Raw genomic sequence first — 20,188 nt, forward strand, 5'->3', positions numbered from 1 at the left:
AATCTAGATAAATACTAAATCTAGATAAATACTAAATCTAAATAAATGCTAAATCTAAATAAATACTAAATCTAAATAAATACTAAATCTAGATATATAATAAATCTAAATAAATACTAAATCTAGATATATAATAAATCTAAATAAATACTAAATCTAGATATATAATAAATCTAAATAAATACTAAATCTAGATAAATACTAAATCTAGATAAATACAAAATCTAGATAAATACTAAATCTAGATAAATACAAAATCTAGATAAATACTAAATCTAGATAAATGCTAAATCTAGATATATAATAAATCTAAATAAATACTAAATCTAGATAAATACTAAATCTAGATAAATACTAAATCTAGATAAATACTAAATCTAAATAAATGCTAAATCTAAATAAATACTAAATCTAAATAAATACTAAATCTAGATAAATACTAAATCTAGATAAATACTAAATCTAAATAAATACAAAATCTAGATAAATACTAAATCTAAATAAATACAAAATTTAGATAAATACTAAATCTAGATAAATACAAAATCTAGATAAATACTAAATCTAGATAAATACTAAATCTAAATAAATGCTAAATCTAAATAAATACTAAATCTAAATAAATACTAAATCTAGATAAATACTAAATCTAAATAAATACAAAATCTAGATAAATACTAAATCTAAATAAATACAAAATTTAGATAAATACTAAATCTAGATAAATACTAAATCTAGATAAATACACCTGGTATCTTCGGTGCCATAGAAAAACAGGTACCTTTCTGCATTGTGCTGCTTTTGCGGGCGATCTGGAAACCGTGACTCTCTCTCTCTTTCCGTCCGCAGATCAACGGCCAGTGGAAGGGGCCGAGCGCCGGGGGTTGTGGGAACTACAAGGACTCGTACAAACACAACCCCATCTACCAGTTCAGCGTGGAGCGGCCGGGACCGCTGCTCGTCGAGCTGCGAGGCTCAAGGTCGGTCCGACACGGCGGCAGACACAACATCACAGCTGGGGTTTGCTAAGATATTGATCTTTGAATGAAAATCAGGTATCAGCCGGTCGATGTTGTAGACAGCTGACACGTGAAGGAGGCGAAGGTGAGATTTAACACAACTCGCTCCGGGGGGTGGCAGTCTGTCTCACTCAGACTTACAGCTGTCAGTGTTTTGACTGCATTGCATTTTATTTTTCTTCCCCATTAATTTTAATATTATGCTGATAAACAAGCCCTAAAATTCTCTGCTGCTCCTGCTGACTCTGGCTAAATTTAATTCAATCTTTTCCTGAGGGACTATTTTCTGGCAGAGACACACATTCTGTTATATATACTGGAGAGGAATGAGGCGTTCATGGGCTATCGAAAAAGAAAAAAAAAATCCTACTCCACGGCTAGGTGGATCGAAATGCTTTGAGAGGCTTTTCCCTGCCAAGAAAAAGATTCTAGCAGAACTGACACTGAATTTTTTTTAACCTTTTTTTTTGTCCTGAAAGTGATCAAAAGTCTGTGCACAGAGTATCGGCGCAATATCAGATAAAGGCAGCTTCACTACAAAAATATTCTTTTTGGCTTTCAAAACCTTACATCAACTTATAATCACTTTATTTTGACAGCCGTTGCACTTCCAGCTCTTACTGTGCTTGTGCAGTCGCGTTAAAAAGCCGATTCAAACAGAAGAGCGGTGGCGCTGCTTCTCTTCTCATTCCACTCGGGTTTAATTGATCCGGCCGGCTAATTAAAAGACTCGCTGATGGGATGACTCACTGACCTGAGCCGGCCCACGCTGTGTCATTAGCAGCCATAATGATAAGGCCTCTTCTCTCTCCCTCCCTCTCTCTGGCACACACACACACACACACACACACACACACAGGGGCAGGCAGCATGACTCAGTCACTGCAGTGTCTGTTCGGTTCCTCCCTCCGGCTCGCCGGTGATTTGACAGACTCTCTGTTCTCCCTCATGTTGTTCTCTTCCCCTCATTGTTTCCCCGTCAGTCTTATCAACGGTTTCTTACAAATGAGTGCAGCTGCAGGATAAACTTTAATTTCTTACATCACAAACCAACAGTGAGGAAGCCAAGGGTGTGTGAACGACTTTAATAGCAAATTTATCAAACCATGTGCCAAAGCCTCGGCCTACACTGTAGTAAAACTGAACACATGCTGGACACACAGATGGAAAATAATTTCAATGTCGCCGCTGAAGAAGAACATCAAAATAATGAATATGCTATTTTTTTAAAATGTTTTTGTAAATAATGTGTATTTATTTTCCCTCAGTGAAGGGATCCTGTGGGTCAGACACTGAAATACTTTTATCATCCTGTGTTTCAGTTTTCGTGTCCGGTGATGGTCTAAATTCGGTTTCAGAGGCTTTTCCACCCCGACAAGAAGAAAAGGCAACACTGAATCTTTGTCTTTTTTTTTTTTTGTCTTAAAGGTCTTAGGTTCAATCCATGAAAATAAACACCAGTCGTCTCTTTGCACAATGCTGATATGATCAAAGAGCTTATTCGCGAAGAAGTTGGTCATGTTCCTTTTCTCGCCCTGCGGTCGTGTTAGGGAAAATTTGTTTAACTGAAATCGCATTTACGCCACACGGAAAGCACAAACAAAGAGTAAAAATATACGTGATGAAGCTGTCAGGTGATAGAAGGATTTTAGGGTTTCCAAAAAAAAAAATCTGCTCAGTTGAAACTCTGTTCTCCTGTTTCGTTCTGTGACTCGGTTTGTCATGTTGCTGTGTTTTCTTGCTGCTTTGTCGCTCTGACCATCTCACTCTTCATGTGTTATGTAATGCCATGGAGGAAAGTGTGATAACCTAAAATAATATTAATAATTAAAAAAAAAAAAAAAAAAAAAAACAGGCACATAATAAAAGGCTCCTACAGTGACTTCTCTCTGTGATCACGCCAGATCTGGATGCACAAGATAATCCGATTTTGTCGTCATTGCTGTTACATGCTTCAACTTCAGCGATGGTGCACGCACAGCAAAGTAAAGAGATGCACGTTGAAAGTGAGAAGAATAAATGAAGACACAGATATAAATAAGTCGAGACGTCATCAAGACAAGTTTGGGCATACAGCTGGCAGTTAAAAAAAAAAAAAAAAAAAAGCAGATCTGTAAAATCACATTGAAATGAAAAGCGTGACTACAGCGTGGGCATAATTAGTCCATGTGGAAGTTATTTGTTGTTGTTTTTTTTGATTAGTGATGATTGATTAGTAATTAGTAATGATGATGTCATGATTAGTAATGATTAGTAAATCCCACTTCCCATGTGGTTTTCTGTGTGTGTGTGTATGTGTGTGTGTGTGTGTGTGTGTGTGTGTGTAGGCAGTACAGCGTGGGCTTTGAGCTGGTGACGGTATCGACGACAGGAGACCCGGGACCAGCGGGTTTCCAGAAGAAGAGCAGCGGAGACTACAGGTACGACACACACCGCCCCGACACAGGAAACACAGAAACACAGCTGTACCGGAGGACGGCTGTCGTCTCCATGGTTACCAGCCGGTCCGTTTTAAAACTGTTGTTACGGTGGAGGAGAAAGAAAACCTGCTGCTGCAATTTCATCTCAGGAGTCGATTGCTTCGTCTTTCTTCTATTTTCTTTCGTCGTGTCTTTGAAGTCCCTGCATGATGAGTCACACACCTGAGGATATTTCCTCACCTGTTCTTGCAGTCTCTCTCCATCCATTTTCATCCCCTATTTTACAGCCAGCAAAACTTTTCACCCGTAATATTTTTATTTCCTGTATCAGTCACACAGTTTCCATTTCCATTTTGGACAGGACGCCGTAGGGCCACACATTTTTCTGTTTTTCTGGCATCATTTTGATCGTCAGACGTCGTCGACAGTCGTGTATTATAACCCTGAAACAGCCGTGATGCCGGCTGGCTGTAACGTAATTTAGCAAATCACGGACATGAAACAGCGAAGTATTTCAAAACTTGGCCACCTGACCCAAAAGCGTCTCAGGAGACTGTAAAAGCTTTGTCTGAGATTGCAAGAAGTTCCTCTATTTTTTCCTGACATGTATTTTTCTCCAACATCTATTTTTTGCCTCCCTCATGTCCCTTTAGAGGCTCTGTAGAAAACCTGCTCAGTTGAACAAATTATTTTTGTTAAATGAGTCTCAGCTTGCTTCTGCTTCGCACTTTCCCACAAGTTCAAAGATCAGGTGCAAAGTTAGCTTCATTCAGCTTAGCACTTAATATTTCCTATTTAATTCTTAATTTAAGCAGGGGAGGTCTTTCATTCTAAACTCTTTGGGTTTTTGATCTCCTGGCAAATTCACCATTAGCTTTTTAGCACTGTAGTAATGTTCCATGACTAATACTAATCATGTAAAAATAAAATCAATTAAACTTTGGGTACCATTGGCTTTTGAAACTGTTTTTCTAGAGTGATCTGTCCTAGAAAGCGGCAACATGACAAACATAATTTTGTAGAAAAAGAACACAGAGACATGCGGTGAGGGCAGTAGGCCAGGGGAGGACTTTTCTTAGCGTTGTATATTAGAGGCGCATGTTTCTCTGTAATGAAATGAAGAGCCACAGTGTCTGCTCTGTTTGAACATCCTGTCGAAAAGGTCAAAGGGCAAATCAAATGAGCCTGAGATGTCAAACTCTGCACTTCCCAAGTTAATTGAATAAGCTTGTTGAAGCTGAGAGATTGATGAGGGGTGAACAAACCTATTGACTGTAGTTTTTTTTTTTTTTTTTTTTGTCTGTTCTTTTCATGGGTCATTGAACTGAATGCATCTAATTTAAAAGGGGAATTCTGTCGCAGCTAAAGGGTAAATTCTCTGAACTCCTTGGACTTTTGCAGAATTTTCTGCAGACAAGAGACAATAAATGTCTTTCAGTACAACACCCGCCTTGCCATCTGATGAAAGAAAAAGGTTGAAATAGGTTAAGTAATTCAGGAATCTGAGCTGAAATCTCTTTTCTTCCTAGTAAGAATTTGTCACAGTTCAACAAAAACAAAAAAGCAAATAAAGGCCATTTTAAAACTCTCAAGTCGATGAAATGACTGTTGGAAATAGGCTGATCTTTGTTTGAAACCTGCTGATTTTCATGCAGATTTTAGATTTCATTTGAAATCTACTCACCTCATCATGGGCAGTTTTTTACAAAGACAAATCAAGGAAAAGTATGATTATTTTATAAGGCTCAGTAGTAGATGGACACCTTTGTTAACCAGGAAAAAATGCAATAGTTAAAATGGGAATTGTTTGTAGGAAGTTGACAAGCCAGTCCAGAAAGACTGGACTGCTGTGTCCATTTCACTGAGAAAGACAACTCTAATAAGCAGAACAAGGATGTCACATAATTAGGTTGTGTATCTTGCGTGCTTCAAGGTTTTTGCCCTTTCTTACTGTAGATTAGATTAGTGTGTTTTGGCTCCATGCAAACTGAGGTAAGATGTGCAGGACTGGGTTGCTTCCCGCTCATACCCGGTAACTTCTATAGATTGAAGCCTGTGTTTTGTTGCGAGATGTTTCATGAAAGACAGACAACATTAAAGACATCCAGAGTCCAAAACTTTTCCTCTCCCTCGTCCTCAGGTGTGGTTTCTGCTACCTGGAAGTGGACCACGTCCCAGCAGGCATCTACAACATCACCCCTACCACCTTCCTGCCCAAACAGGAAGGTCCCTTCTTCCTGGACTTCTCCAGCTCCTCGCCCCTCAAGGTCTCCCAGCTCCAATGAGGAGCCCAGGGATTGGGAGAGAGGGAGAGGCACGCAGGGTCATCGTGGGATCCCCGTAAAGCTGGACTTGGGCTGGACTGACAGTTTGGGATGTGACCGGGAGCTCTGGCTGTTCAGCGCTACAAACAGCCTCTCCCCGCCATCCCCTCTCGCCAAATCTGTTTTCAGGAGTTTGTGTGAACCGGACTGATCTATAAAACTTTCTGAGGCTGATGTATGATGCTGAATCATTGGTACGTGATACTACTGGTAGAGCGATCACGCAAGATTTTCCAGAGCAATTGGAGCGGACGAATGTTTGGAGTGCAACAAATCCACCAAAACTTCACCAAAAAAAAAGAAAAAACTGCCAAAGGACAAACTACCTTTCGGAGGGCTGCTTTACCTCCTTTGCCATAATAATAACACAGTAATTACCCATATAGAACTGAGCTCATGACAACCAGATGCAGTAATAAGCATCGGCATCGTTGTTCTGATCTGTAGGCGTCGAGCAGCAGCAGTAATAACAGATTTATCTTTATATTCTGGACTGACTGAATGTGGACGAGTAACAGGCTGAGAAACGAACCCCCTGCCACTGGCCAAACGCAGCTAAATTCACCCCCAAAAAAAAAAAAAAAATCCTCACGATGAGCATCTCAACAATACAAGATTGCATATCCAATATTTCTCTCTACAGGTTTTCTACAGGTTTGGTTTATTCTCTGATCTGGACGCTGAGGCTGAGGCTTGTGCAGGAAGAGATACGGTTTGCCTGATGTTGTAGTTTTGTCGGCTGCCACTAGATGTCACTGAAGAGTCCATATTACTGTTTGCTCCTTTAAGGTAGTGAAGGGATTTTGGGTGGTTTTCGGCTGCTTTTATGAATTTGCTCAACAGCAAGCTCAGCTGTAGTGAAAACCGGACTGCTTATCTCATTATAACTTTAAAGGAACAGTCCAATGAAAATATAGGGCAGTCTATCCATTCAGATGGTTTCTGTTTGATTTGGTGAAGTTTCCAGTCTGTCTCCCTTCACCCCAGTACAGTGAGGCTGGAAGAGACAATGGAAACCTTGCCAAAATCGCACAGAAACTACCTGGATGGATATATTACACAAGGAGCAAGTGCACATAATATCTTTTTGATTAACAAATCAGGAAGGAGTCAGATTTCTGAGCCATGAAAGCTCTCCAAAGCTGTCTCCAACTTTTTTTTTTAACCCTCCTATTATGTTTGGGGTCCAACGTCTCTAAATAAATGATTAACATCATTTTTTTTGCTTCCTAATGTAATGGGTACTACCGGGTAAACATGAAATTCACATGATGATATGTTACTTTGTAACGCAGCGGTTATAAATAACAAAAATCTGTACTTAGAAATAATATAAAGCCATTAAAACACCAAAAATTTATATTTCTTTTAGGTCAATCAGTGAGATTTTATGGCGGTTTGCATATTTTTCCATAGTGGCGTAATAGGAATACTTAGTTATGTTTTATTTAAAGGGATATTTAGGTCGTCAACGAAGAAACATGAAGTACCTGACACATAAACTTTGGTAACAATTTTAGTTATAATAATTTTGTGGAGGTTTAAACTGCTGGGGTCAAATTGACCCCAAACATAAAAGATGTTTGTAAATTTGAACATAACAGGAGGGTTAAATAAAAATACTACAGAAAAATTCAGGTGTTTTACATCAGGACATTCTGGGAAACTGTCCCAACAAAATTTTGCATCGCTTGACCACATGCTGGATTAGACTCGTGCCTGAACCGCAGAGACATGCTGCGAAATCACAGCTGGTTAATTTTATCTACTGGGGTGTTAAAGAGAACACTTATTTAATTGTTGAGGTGCTCATTAGCATAAAGAAAAGAAGTTGAATGACACGAAGCGGCTGCACGCTGGCAACCACAATGCAAAAAAACCCCAAAAAACTATACTACATGGAATGGAAGATATTCCAGCAGAAGAATGTCTCCTTCACAGTCTGCTGTCACACGCCCTGTTATTTTATCCAGTACATTTATTCAAAGTATTATTTGCTGCAGAGCTGGAGCTGTGTAGTGTCTTCTTGTCATTCACTTCAGTAGCTGTTAAATGGTCTGGCTCTGGTTCAGCCAGTTGAATAAATATAGTTAGAAAGTGAAAGTTTAAGGTGGATTTTGGAGTCTGTCAGCTGCTGTGGCCGGTGGACAGGAGAGTTTGTTCCCCCCCCCCTTGACCATGAAGGGTTATTTTATTTTCTCAGGAGCAGTGTAGCGTGCGACACCGCAGGGAATCCAGTGTGGCAGCAAATGAATGATGTCTCTTTATTTTGTCTGTGGACTGACGGCTGCTTGACAAATATCAGCCCGCCTTTCTCTGACAGGTGGCTCCGCGGCACTCAGAACTGCTTTAGACAGGTATGACACAATCTGTGTGTGTGTGTGTGTGTGTGTGTGTGTGTGTGCGTGTGTGCGTGCATGTCAGTCTAAATGCGTGTTGTTGACCTGTTCATGGAAGAAAAATGTATTGCCAAGTTCACACCTTCTGTTCACTTCTTGGTTCATATTATGCACTTTTATACCGTTTCTCATTTTGTGTAGTGTCAAAGAAAAGATATTGCGATGTATTTTGTCACTGAAGCTATTGTTACCCAAGAACTGACTCATCCGATATCCAATATGGCTGCCACATCGTGTGCTCAAGAGCTCAAATATGATGACAACAGGCTGGTAGCTGGTTGAGGCTGCCAGCAGTCTGAACACAGTGAAGTGAATCTGACGCCTGCACACAGCGGACTACACAGGGTCGTATTAATTAAGGCTGCAAGCCACACAAACCAAGTCATTGTGTGTAAACCACACTCACTGTAAACTCGAGAATTAACCGCTCGCTCACACAGTTTCACCCTCCTTTATATGTCATTCATCATGTTAACCACAAGCCCAGGCTGCCCTCCATATCCATTCATTTCCTTTCATTTTCAAAATCTGTGATAAACAACATATATCATTAAAACCACAGGAAAAAAAAAAAAACATTAAACTTACTTATCAGACCAGGTGAGGAAGTCTGTATTTTAGTATTGTTCAGTAAAATGTGGCACATTGGAGACACTACATTAATTTATGGATAAATGTGGATCACTTCATAGTAATTGTATTAGTTTCTGAAGCTATAATTACAATTTCCAATAAGAGATTAGCATTGTTTTAAAATAATAATAATAATAATGATAATAATGATAATAAAGCTTCAGTGCCAGTGGTGGCTGGTGGTTGACTGTGATGAAGTAATACTAAGATGTGTCCGCTAAAATCTTACATCAGAATGAAATTTAGCTTTAAATATCCATTTCCAGACGCATTTGTCAAATGTTTATTGTTGCTTGGTGATAAATCATCATGTTTCGGTTACTATTCTCAGTAGCCCCTCTCAACGGGCAGCCAGCCGACACGTAAACACGCAGGAAGACAATCTTGCAGCATCCTGGTGTAATATTGGCAGAACTTGCACTAAATGTTTGGTAGGGTAATCTGTTCAAACTTTGAATGGAAGGAATACAGAAAACCTGATGTCAACATCTGTACTTGAGTCTGTTTTGATTTTTCATTTGGATAGAGCTCATAACATCCATCAGTTGTCTGTTGCCTCTTGTTTCTGAACTCATCGTCTTGAAAAGGGCACTGAAACTGCTGTGTAATTAATTTGCCGTCTTTGGTTTTCAGCGTCCCACCTCATTTAGTGCCCATGCCCCATCCTGTCAGCGACACTCAGGAGCAAAAGAGGAGGGAGGAGTAGGTTTAAGTGTGTGAAGGCGAAGGACGCGTCATGAGGAAAACACAAGGGCAGAGTTGTGAGAGCTGACCAGGCGGTTTGCTCGGCCTCTGTCGCTAGGCAGACTTCTCTATGCTGACGGCATGAAAATTAATATTTGGCCTGACTCAGCTCAGCACCGCCTCTGAAACGGACATGCACTTTCATGAATTAGGAATGTTAATGACTTGCTTTCAGTGGCATGGACGACCAAATTTGAAGTTGTGTATCAGTTTTTAGGCCGGTATGACCAAAATCCTTGAGAGGCATTTGAGTATGACTCAGCATGACCCGTCCCTTTAGGGCTGCTTTCTTACTGTAACCTTGAAAAGTATCACACACGACTAAACTAAAGCACAAACTCCCTCGGCTCTTACAAGAGTGATCGGCCCTAACACAAACACAAAAAATATGATCAGAAAACCATTAGCTTGACCAAGCTGGTTTAAATTTGGCCATTTTTGTAATTTCCAATTTTCTCGGCTTTCTCAGCTGTTAGTGTTGGTGCAAAACCTCAAGATCTTAAGATCAAATTGGTTATTTATTGAAAACTGTTGTCCTCTTGTTCTCACATGGCATCAAGTAAATACCCTTCGTAACTAATGGTCAGCCCATGACTGCAGTCAAAGGGGAGAATTCATATAAAAATAACACAACCATGACAAATGAGCTAAAAGCGTATCAGGAGCTGGGCTGTAGTAAACAAACATCATGTGGGGCTAAAGATATGGCTCTCTTTTGCTCTTAACCAACTAGAGAAGTGTCAGCCACAGCTAAACAGATGGCCTTTATCCAGATTTACTCCACTAAGAGGTCAAAAAATGTAACCTCAGCGACACCAGCAGGTACTGAGCCCCTAACCCTCATGCACCCCTGCAAACTTCCTCTAACATCCTGGAAAAATGCAATACCGTGATCTTCAAGTGATTTGTTTAAAAGTCGTGCTTAACGCCTGATTTATCAAAATATTAGGCTAAATAAAGCTGTTTATGCTTGATTAACGGCTCATACAGTATTGGTACGGTATTGTGCACATGGCTCGTGAGCGTGCTTTTGCAATTACTTTGCCTCATGAATGCACTTCAGCTGCCGTCCTATAAATAAATGCCGGTGCATCCGTGGTTTAATGACCGTTTGCTTCTTGCAGCAAGCTAGTCACAGAATATTGTTTCCTGTTTTTAATCTATAACACTTTGGTGTTGGCAGTGAATCTCACATTCTTGGTGCCTCAAAGTTACAAGTTCCTGCACACCAACAATACCCTTAATCCGTAAAATTCATAATTTTATCAGCTGTTAAAGATTAAATTCATTTTTTTAAGATATGTATCTTAAAAAATTAAAGCCTGCTGTTATGGTTCCCAAGGCTGCAATACCTCAAGTACCTGCAAGTAATGTGCGGACGTAAAATATAAACCTGCCTGAGCATTTGAACCTTGTCAACCAGACGTCTGTTTGAAGTTTTACAAATCATACAATCACTTTGTCATGATTATGTGTACACCAACAAGCACCATCAAAGGGGATCACAGAACCTTTAAAGCAGGCCTCAGGTGTTGAGGTGTGCATTCAGTCTAGATTAACAGCTCGGTGGTCAATTACATCACATTGTGTGCAGATTCAAATGGGTCAAGGACTCAGAGAGAGAGACAAGTCACTCTGTCACTGACTGGTAGTCTTTCAAAACCACTAATCTTTATTGCCTCAGCTGGGCATGTTCTCCTGTCTCCAAAACAACATTTAAGTGCAGTGTGACGGCGTTTCGGCTTCAGTAAACAGCGCAGCGGTGATGTGTGACAGGAAGTGACATGTGACAGAGGTCATAAGAGAGAGTGAAACTCAAGCTTCAAGTACACAGAACTTCTCTAATTTTAAATAGAGAGGTGAATTTTGAAGTATGCTTGATGCCACTTAATGCCTCCTCAATCTGCATCACTGAGCCAAATGTCACAGTTGATTTTTGTTTTTAATGGATTGAGCGTGTTGCCCTCTACTTAGACTGAAGTACTCTAACCTTCACAACATTCAAAAACCGGCAAATCATGTCATTGGTTTCTGGAGACCATGAAACTAATGAGCTTAAAGAAAAGCAAGACGACAAGTGAAGTGAACGCCGGTTTTATTTTGCTGTTATCTGAAAAACAGGCACATGAGCTGTGGAGAGAGGATGGAGAGGACTACCGTAACACGACCCACTGCGAACAAAGACTCATGAGAGAGGACTGGTCCTGGGTAAATCCTTAATTCCACATTAAAAAGTGACACAGAAACACATACACAAACAGATAACGTTACGCTTTGGCCACACACGTACGTACTGTAATACACAGACAGAAGAGAGATCACACAAAGCAAAAGGCTGCACACCAATACTTTCCTAACACCCTCGTTTCCAAACATGCTCTTTAAGGATACTACAAAAGCAGCTGAGACAACAGGAACCCTGAAAAAGGTACACGCTGACTTTTTTTTAAATCTTAGCCTGCCTTTTTATCCCCGCCAAGCACTGCTCACATTGCAGGAAAAAAAAATAAAAATAAATTCTGCCTGTGGCTCCGCAATTGCGAACAGTTAGTTCAAATTCCTCGCTGAAATTGCTTATTTGTTACCTTCTAGTTAGTAGTCACGATTAGTTTTAATGATGTATGCTACCCAGCAGAGCAATAAACACCAAATGTAAATACTTCTTTTTCTTGCAATATGACAATATCTGAGGAAAACAGGATGAACTTTGAAATGTCAACGTATACCTTTGAACAGTACTGTGCCAGCCTCATAAACATCTTACACACCAGTACGATACATTTGGCTTGACATGTATCTATATAACAAATAGCTTGACCAAACACTGTGGCAGAGGATGTCTCAACAACTCAGCAACCGTTCTGTTAGCTTACATAAATTACCTCACCCGTGAACACAGTCCACCGACACAATCCATCAGTTTCATCGAGCCGCTTTACCCTCTGCGCTCGGAGCCCTGCGGTTAAAATGTTTTCCGTTGTTTTACTGTTAATGTCTCATTCCGTAAATTCCCTATTTACATATGTCCATCAGAGGATACGGTGTACAATTTCTGTCTTTGTATTGCTTTGTCTTTCAGTAGGACAGTCCTCAGGAGGAAGGGGCTATGGGGAAAGTTAGGGACACCAGTATAGAGCCTTGGGGGACACCACACAGAGGAGAGGGATAACAAGACGGTGTGCATGCTGTCTCATAATGCTCGTTTTTCTGATGCCACATGAAAGCAGAACGGATAAAAGACAAATTAGGGCAAGGAGGGATAACTCAAATCCATGGTGGTCCACCGTGAGAACTCGCTCTCCTAAAGATATCCAGTTTGCAGTCCAATTCGTCCCATATCTGTGCAGCTTGATCTAGTTTTGGATCCATGCCTGGGCTCATCATGGAAATGTTGGTGGTCAATTAAATATCCTCAACGGAAACTGAGGCAGGACAGGTCCATACATACATAATGTCACATACATATCTTCAAAAAGTACAAGAACATATTTACAGATCTGGTGTAGGAGTGTAGAACAGATGGTTTAGATCAAAATGGACCATGGCACGGTTATTCATTAACATCTATGACTTAAATTATTTAAAAATAACACTTAAAACATTGCTTATGCATGGTTCAGAGCATGCTGAGTGGCATTCGAAAGTATTAACTTCTCCATTTTGATTGAAGGTTATGATCCCGATTATTTTATTTCAAAATAAATTTTAAGAATGACTTTAAGTCAAAGGTATGAAAGCTAGTAGTGTACTTTTGCTGCTGCGACAAGCTTTTTCACTTTTAGTGCAGTTTGCCACTGGAAATGTGAAAAGAAAAAAAAAAAAAAAACATGAGCAACTTCCCCTCCAAAACCCTTCACCAACATGTGTCCAACAGAACGTTGTTTGTGCAATGTGAAAGGTCCTTCATACAGGAAGTGGAGTAGAACAACACTGCCAGTCCTCAAACGAAGAGGGTCCTTAGTTGTATCTTAGCCGTGATCCACAGGAACTGTATTCATACACCAACCTTAACATTCACAGTCACCTTTTGTCCATGGACTTTGCAAATGGAGTGCGGTGGCGGGAGCTAGCGTGGCAGCCCCTGATAATAGTTCACTGTTTTCTCTATCAGACAGTTTGGGGCAGGGCAGGAAAAAAAACCTTCCTCCATGAAGACCTCATTGTTTCTCAGACTCCTTTAACCAGGACCACGGTTTGGCTGGGGTTGGCCTTCTGGGAGCAACTGTCTGTGGTTTTGATGTTGTCGGGCCGCGGGCGACGCAGGTTCAGGAAGCTGAAGCGTCCCTCCAGGCCCAGGGTCTTCTTGGTGTTGGAGGCCAAACTGTTGTTGTTGTTGTTGGGTGCGTTATCCAAATCCCCCTCAGCACCTTCTGCCCGATCTCCTGAGCCACAGGAAAGAAAGAAGGAAAGGTTATTTTTCAGCAAGCAGAACCATAAAGAAGTAAAACAGAAAGATCATTCCTCAGCTCTGATTAGCCAAGATATTTAAATTTACTGTAAATTAACATGGCACTAGGATGTCAAGTCACAAAATAGAAACAGCTCTGAGCGGTTCCTGTTCTTAATTCTGGCCACTTTGAGGTCATTCTCCTTTTCTCTTGATTTAACCCTTTTTCTCACGCAGAACATGTGTTGGTAATCACCGTATGTAAGTAGATGTAGTAAATATCATGGTAAGTGTTGCAGGAAATTCCCCGTTGTGAAAATCCAAATGCAAAGAAAACCAGCAAACCACAGAGAAAGATCATTTTGACTGACATAGAAAACGTGAAGTGACTTTTTTCCGTTGAACCAAAGTAGAAAGTTACTCATCAAGAGCGACTGAAGTATCGTGACCCATTTCCAGAATTTTCCTCCATCTACAGGAGAGGAACTTGCAGACTGCGTAGAGCCTGTTTTGCAGCTCCAGATGCAAAGCTGGCATGTGCTCGCAGTCGGCTGTCATCGTGACTAATAGTTCTCTCCTGTGGTGCAGGTGCGACTTGGGCAGGTAACGGGAGATCATATGTCTTACCCAGAATAGATTCTCAGGCACCATCCATCTCACTTCCACATTTTTTTTTTTTCCTGTGCAACAGCATGTGCACTCAGTTACGGCTGATGGTGCACAGCTCTCATCTGCACACAATCACCCTCAGCTTTCCCATGTCATGTTTCAGTGTCCACACGAATTATGCACAAATCTAAAACAGGAAATAGACTGACATACCATCCATCTCCCAAAACTTTTACACCCGTTTGACGAAGCTGCACACAGCGCTGTAATTTCTACATACATTATTTAGCTATTTATCTGCTGAAGTATGTGTGTGTATGTATTTATGCTGGATGGAAAGACATTATGCATCTAATCCAGGTGAAAATGCACCGAGGATGCACTCCTGAACTGGCTTTCACCCTGTTGAGCAGGTAGATGCCAGCGGGCCAAATTTTTCCTCGTAGGATGGCGACGGCGTTCGTGCCATCGCCATTCCTATGAAACGAAAACTTGTTTCCTTGGGTCCAACTCTGACTGTGGTGCTTACAAACCATGACGTCAAATCCTGCTCATTCTGCCTTTAAACACACAGGAGTTTTCCCAGCACCCACCTCTCTCCAGGTCGCAGTCAGGCGACGACGCCCCGCTGCACTCACTGCGAGGGCCGAGCACCGGCGAGATGAGGCCGAAGTCGGACAGCGACACCGTGCTGGGGAGATCCAGACTGCAGGGCCTCGACGAAGGAGCCGGGGAGGAGGAGGAGGAGGACGAGGAGGGGGTAGGTGACGGTGAGGAAGAGGAGGAGGAAGAGGAGGAGGAGGAGGAGGACGGGGAGGAGCTGGCAAAGTGGCAGGCGGTCAGGAGGTCCTGCGGGCTGCTGGGGGACGAGCCCAGGCTGCAGGTGGAGCGAGTCTCCGAGTCTTCCTCCGACATGATGCTGCCGCCGCCGCACACGTCGTCATCGAAACACACCGAGGTCACTGGAGGGGGGGGGGAGGTGGAGGGAGAGGGAGGGAGCAGAGAGACAGGGAAGAAAGTGAGATTCACATTTGTCGACAACGTGCAACAACTCCAGCACAGCCTGTGCTCAGCGTCAAGACGGCACTCGGAGCGAGGAAGACGCCGATATAAATAGAGAGCTGGGAGGAGGAGGAGGAGGAGGAGGAGGAGAGATGGGCGAGAGTCAGAGAACAAAAGAGTGTTGGGGTGTGTGTACTGTGTGTTTTAAAGTGTGTGTGTGTGTGTTTGTGTGTGCACACTGGGAGCGGAGACGTGTCTTTGTCTTGCGTACGAGCAGGTGAACTCCAAATATTCAAGACAGCAAGTTGAGATGGAGATGAGCTCCTCTCTCGTCCCTGCAGCCGTGCAAACCCTCCCGTTCCTGCACATCACAGGTGCTTTCTTTTTTTTTTTTTATTCTTTACAACATGCAGTAAATCAACAGAACAGTCACAGAATAACCAGGTCAACTATAAACCAGCCAGCGCAGCACATTCCTGGTTAATATAGGTTAAGCTGTAACAGCGATCATCTGGTGTGTTTTCGGGTCGGTCACGTCCATGGCTCTCTGCGGTTACCATGGTGACAACACCCTATATATCCTATACCCGAGGCCAAATGGAAGTGGAAAGACACACATTTTGCAGACTTTAAGGATAAGGATTTGCAAAACGCACTGTACGACACCATGCAGGAAGCGAGGGAACGGCCTTCGTTTTGCTGCTCTCCCAATAAAATCTAACAGCGATCCGGCCAATAGTGAGCTCATGAATCATTTCCACTGTCTGTGTCTTTGCTGCTGCACAGGAAGCGATGCATTTTATGTTCCCAGTTTGTTTGAAGAACTGGGCAGTTCGTTTCAGCAGCGATAAGCAGAGGAGGGGATGAAAAACTCGAGTCGAGCTGCATCGATAAATCTAAGTCCTGCTCACTTTGTTTGACTGAAAGGCGATCTCCGGGAAGGGCAGTGCAGAAACACCACAGCCAAAACAAAATTTTCAACGATTCCCACTTTAAAACAATGAAAGAAACATTAACTGACAAATGTTTAACCGCTGAAAACTTCAGGCTATGAAACCACAGATCTATAGGATCTCAATTTTTAACGAAGTCGGTATTATTTCATGTGCTTTGTTTTTTTTTTTTTTTTTTTTTTTTTTTTTTTAAAGGGGTTATTTTGGCTGGTGCCCTTCTAAAAGAGGACTCCTTTAGGATTAAGCTTTGGGTTGAGGTTCAGTTTGAAGTGCGGAGGTTTACATTTCGATTGGCTTTTCATGATGCAACTCAAATGCAACTTTTGTACAGTGCAAAGCCGTTTGGGGTTCGAGAACATCCACTGAAAATCATGAAGTGGGTTTGTATTATCATTTTTTATGGTCTGTATGAGTCATGAGTGGGCTTTCCTCTCAATATCAATCCTCTCCTCTCTTTTGAATTTAGTTTGGTTCCCTGCTTACTTGAAGGGAAACATTTTAAAAGCTTTTTTTGTGCGCACTGATTTTAATCTGCTGTTCTTATCAGAGCTCCGGCTCTGCACAGTCGTTCCTGTTTCCATTAAACCCAGAGACACTTTGTTTGGCAGCCTTGGAAAACCTGTCTGTGGGCAGATGTTGACTCACCGTGTGTGTGTGTGTGTGTGTGTGTGTTCCCTAGCCCTAAAAATACTACAGCAGCTCATACTAAATGCATTAGCCTCAAAGCCACCTGTGTGCCGCCTGCAACTGAAACCACTGAATGTGAAAACGGCTTTACCAGGGTTAAGTGGGAGCTAAACGGCAAAGCTAATCCTTTCTTAACGCAGATTTATTGGACGGTCAGCAGAACCACGAGAACTCCCAATTACAGCTCATCCAAATCTAACCGAGCCACTGCACACACCCGAAGCGTCGCCTGGGTGAGCCTTTGTGCCAAATAAGGTCACCGTCCAAACGAAGAGCGTCATCAAGAACTACCAAGTACCAAAAAATACCATTAAGCACCATAGTGCAGTACCATAAGTTATAATAAATATACTGTGTGGCATCTGCATGATCCCTTTGAGTATAGTTTTATGCATCTCACCTGGTTTGGTCATGGCCAGCAAGTCATTCTATACATTTAAAAATCTCTCCACATTTTATCCTGGGAGCTGGAGCACAACGGTGGTGAGGAAAACTTCAGCAAAGAGTTGGACTCTCTAAAATATGAGGCATGGTACTTTTTCTCTGTTGACATCACTCAGACTCACTGTACTTACTGGAAATGCCGTCCGACTCCAACTTAAAGCTGGAGATGTCGTCCCCGGCAACGCTGTCGCCCTCGGAGCCCACTCCTCGGCCGCGGGGGCCCATGGCGGAGTTTCTCCGTCGCTCGTGGATCTCGTCGGAGATCATCTCCAGGTTCCGGAGGGCCGTCTTGTACTCGCCTTTGGCCTGGGACAGCTTGGCCTGCAGCTCGTCCACGTTCTTCTTCAGGTGCTGCAGGAGAGCCGAGGAGGAGAGGGGGGCATCAGATGTGAGCGAGAGAGAGAGAGAGGAAGTGGAGAAACACACATGGACTGAGGAGCTGAGGGGGCTGCAGATTTGAGATTCTCAAACTAAATTCATATAAGAATCTAAAGACTGAATAACTGAGAGAGAGGCTTGACTCGTGCTGCACTCTGTTTTTAAAATAATGAACTCAATAAACAGACGGTGCCTGTGCTTTAAGCTGAAGAAGAATTTCTGAAGACTCATGAAGCATGTCTATCTGAAGCGAGATACCCATCATTTACATAAACGACACCCACTCTCTCATATCAGCCGCAAGCATGAAGATCAATCACATGAAGTGCAGAAGTCAGGACTCCAGCAGATACAGCATGATGAATTTCAAGTGCTGTTTTTTTTTTTTTAGCATTTTGAAATGAAGCACTTTTTGGACGCTGCATTTTGTGGTTCAAGTTCAAAACGCCTCATCGCCTCATCCTTTAGTGTCGGCGCCTGAGCTCTCCCACCAGCTGATAAACCTGCCATGTGCCTGCATCCTCACAGGGAAACAGAGGGTGTAGGTACATCTGTTCCATCCTGTTTTTTTTATTATTTTATTTTACTTTGCACATCATTCCCTTTGTCAGCTCAGGTTCAGGCTGAGCGGCTGATTGCGATCAGACAGCTTTGCAAGATGCTGTCACAGTTTGCGCCGCGTAGCGAGGAGGAGGAGAGCGAATGATGTAATGCCGCCGGTGCCCTTGGACGCGGCGCTGTCTGTCTGTCTGTCTGTCGGCGGCGACGCTCGCAGCTGCAGGAGAACAAAAGCCTCCTGTCTGATCCCGGCCTGGGGCACGCTCGTTTCAGGGACGGGTGATCACACACACACACACACACACACACACATTGGAAACAAGCGATGCACAAGTCTGAGTAGGGTGAATGAACAGCAATGGGAACTACACCAGATTATCTACAGCGTGGCCGTGTTGGAAAAATTAACATTCCTGCCCAGGGAGTGTGTGTGTGTGCAAACCAGGGGCGGATCTGGACAAATATTCATGGGGTGGCAAGAGGGTGGCATGGAGACTTTAAGGGGTGGCAGAAATATATATGCTGATTTAATACCAAACGATCACATATATCAGTATTTGCTTGGAAAACCCCCAAATGAGGATATTTGAACTCAAAAACATTCTATTATTGTGGCACATGAGTAAAGCATTGAATAGAAAACCAAAAGGTGGCATTAGAAATATTTATTTATTTATCTATCTATCTGTCAACCCTTAAATAGTGGGAGTGTCATCTTTTGCTGAATTTACTTGCACTCGGACATTTGAGTCTCGTAACAGCCACAATTAAAAAATAAATAAATAAATTGTCTGAAATTGGGGTGGCAACTAGGGTGGCAAGGCATTTTTCTAGGGGGGCAGCTGCCAACCCCTGCCACCCCCTAGAACCGCCTATGGTGCAAACAAAGAGTCAAGGTGTGTGAGCCTCCACTAAACCACAGCCGCCCGCTGAAGGCCGAGCTGTGCACTAACACACTCCTCGTCGCTTTAAGAGGCTATCAGAGAGCAGGGGAGGGAAGTAAATCACAGCTCAGCGGCCGTCACGTACCTCCAGCTGCAGATAATACTTCGCCTTCATCTCGAAGTAAGGCCTGAGGAGGAGGAGGAGGAGGTCAAGGCAGGCGAGAGAGAGAGAGAGAGAGAAAAGAGAGAAAAGGATTAGAACAGAGGGGAATAAAACATCACGTAACCCAGAAAAAGAGCCATCGCTACATGATCACCATGGCAACCTGCGGGGAGAGAGAGAGAGAGAGAGAGATAAAGGGGTTGTGGCGTTTGAAGGAGCGAGCTACGCAGGACGGATTAAGTCGCAGCTGAGGCAACACACAGCAAGCCCGCCGCTCGGATCGCCGCACGATCCACGAGGAGCCAATCACAAACCAGAATCACACACAAGGTCAGCCTAGGTAGATCCACACACCAAAACCAGCTAAACTGAAAAAAAAAAAAAAAAAAAAAAAAAGCTCTAATTTTTACCAGCTGAAATAATTAGTATGGATTTGTCACCAAAATATGTGACCAGAACTGGATTCAGTGATAGAGGACAGTCAAAAAATGAAATATAAGATTTTAACTTTTTATGGCCTTTCTGAGGTTACATTTCAAACAGCACTGCAACAAATTATTATTTTCAGTGTTAATTGATTAATA

General features: G+C 42.4%; 2 protein-coding genes across 2 annotated transcripts in view; one reads left to right on the forward strand and one right to left on the reverse strand.

Moving 5' to 3' along the window:
• The window catches only part of capn7 (calpain 7), a 28,817-nt gene extending 21,894 nt beyond the window's left edge, over positions 1-6,923 (forward strand). The window contains exons 19-21 of the mRNA XM_030072495.1: positions 850-980; positions 3,347-3,439; positions 5,580-6,923. Of these exons, the coding sequence (XP_029928355.1) occupies positions 850-980; positions 3,347-3,439; positions 5,580-5,724 (369 nt within the window). The 3' untranslated portion in view covers positions 5,725-6,923. The remainder of the gene's footprint in view (positions 1-849; positions 981-3,346; positions 3,440-5,579) is intronic.
• Positions 6,924-11,617: 4,694 nt separating this feature from the next.
• sh3bp5b (SH3-domain binding protein 5b (BTK-associated)) overlaps positions 11,618-20,188 on the reverse strand; it is a 51,183-nt gene continuing 42,612 nt past the window's right edge. The window contains exons 6-9 of the mRNA XM_030072156.1: positions 19,587-19,629; positions 17,753-17,972; positions 15,129-15,497; positions 11,618-13,921 (exon numbers count right to left, since the gene is read on the reverse strand). Of these exons, the coding sequence (XP_029928016.1) occupies positions 13,707-13,921; positions 15,129-15,497; positions 17,753-17,972; positions 19,587-19,629 (847 nt within the window). The 3' untranslated portion in view covers positions 11,618-13,706. The remainder of the gene's footprint in view (positions 13,922-15,128; positions 15,498-17,752; positions 17,973-19,586; positions 19,630-20,188) is intronic.

This window comes from Myripristis murdjan, chromosome 16, assembly GCF_902150065.1.
Source record: "Myripristis murdjan chromosome 16, fMyrMur1.1, whole genome shotgun sequence".
In the NCBI taxonomy this organism is placed as follows: domain Eukaryota; kingdom Metazoa; phylum Chordata; class Actinopteri; order Holocentriformes; family Holocentridae; genus Myripristis; species Myripristis murdjan.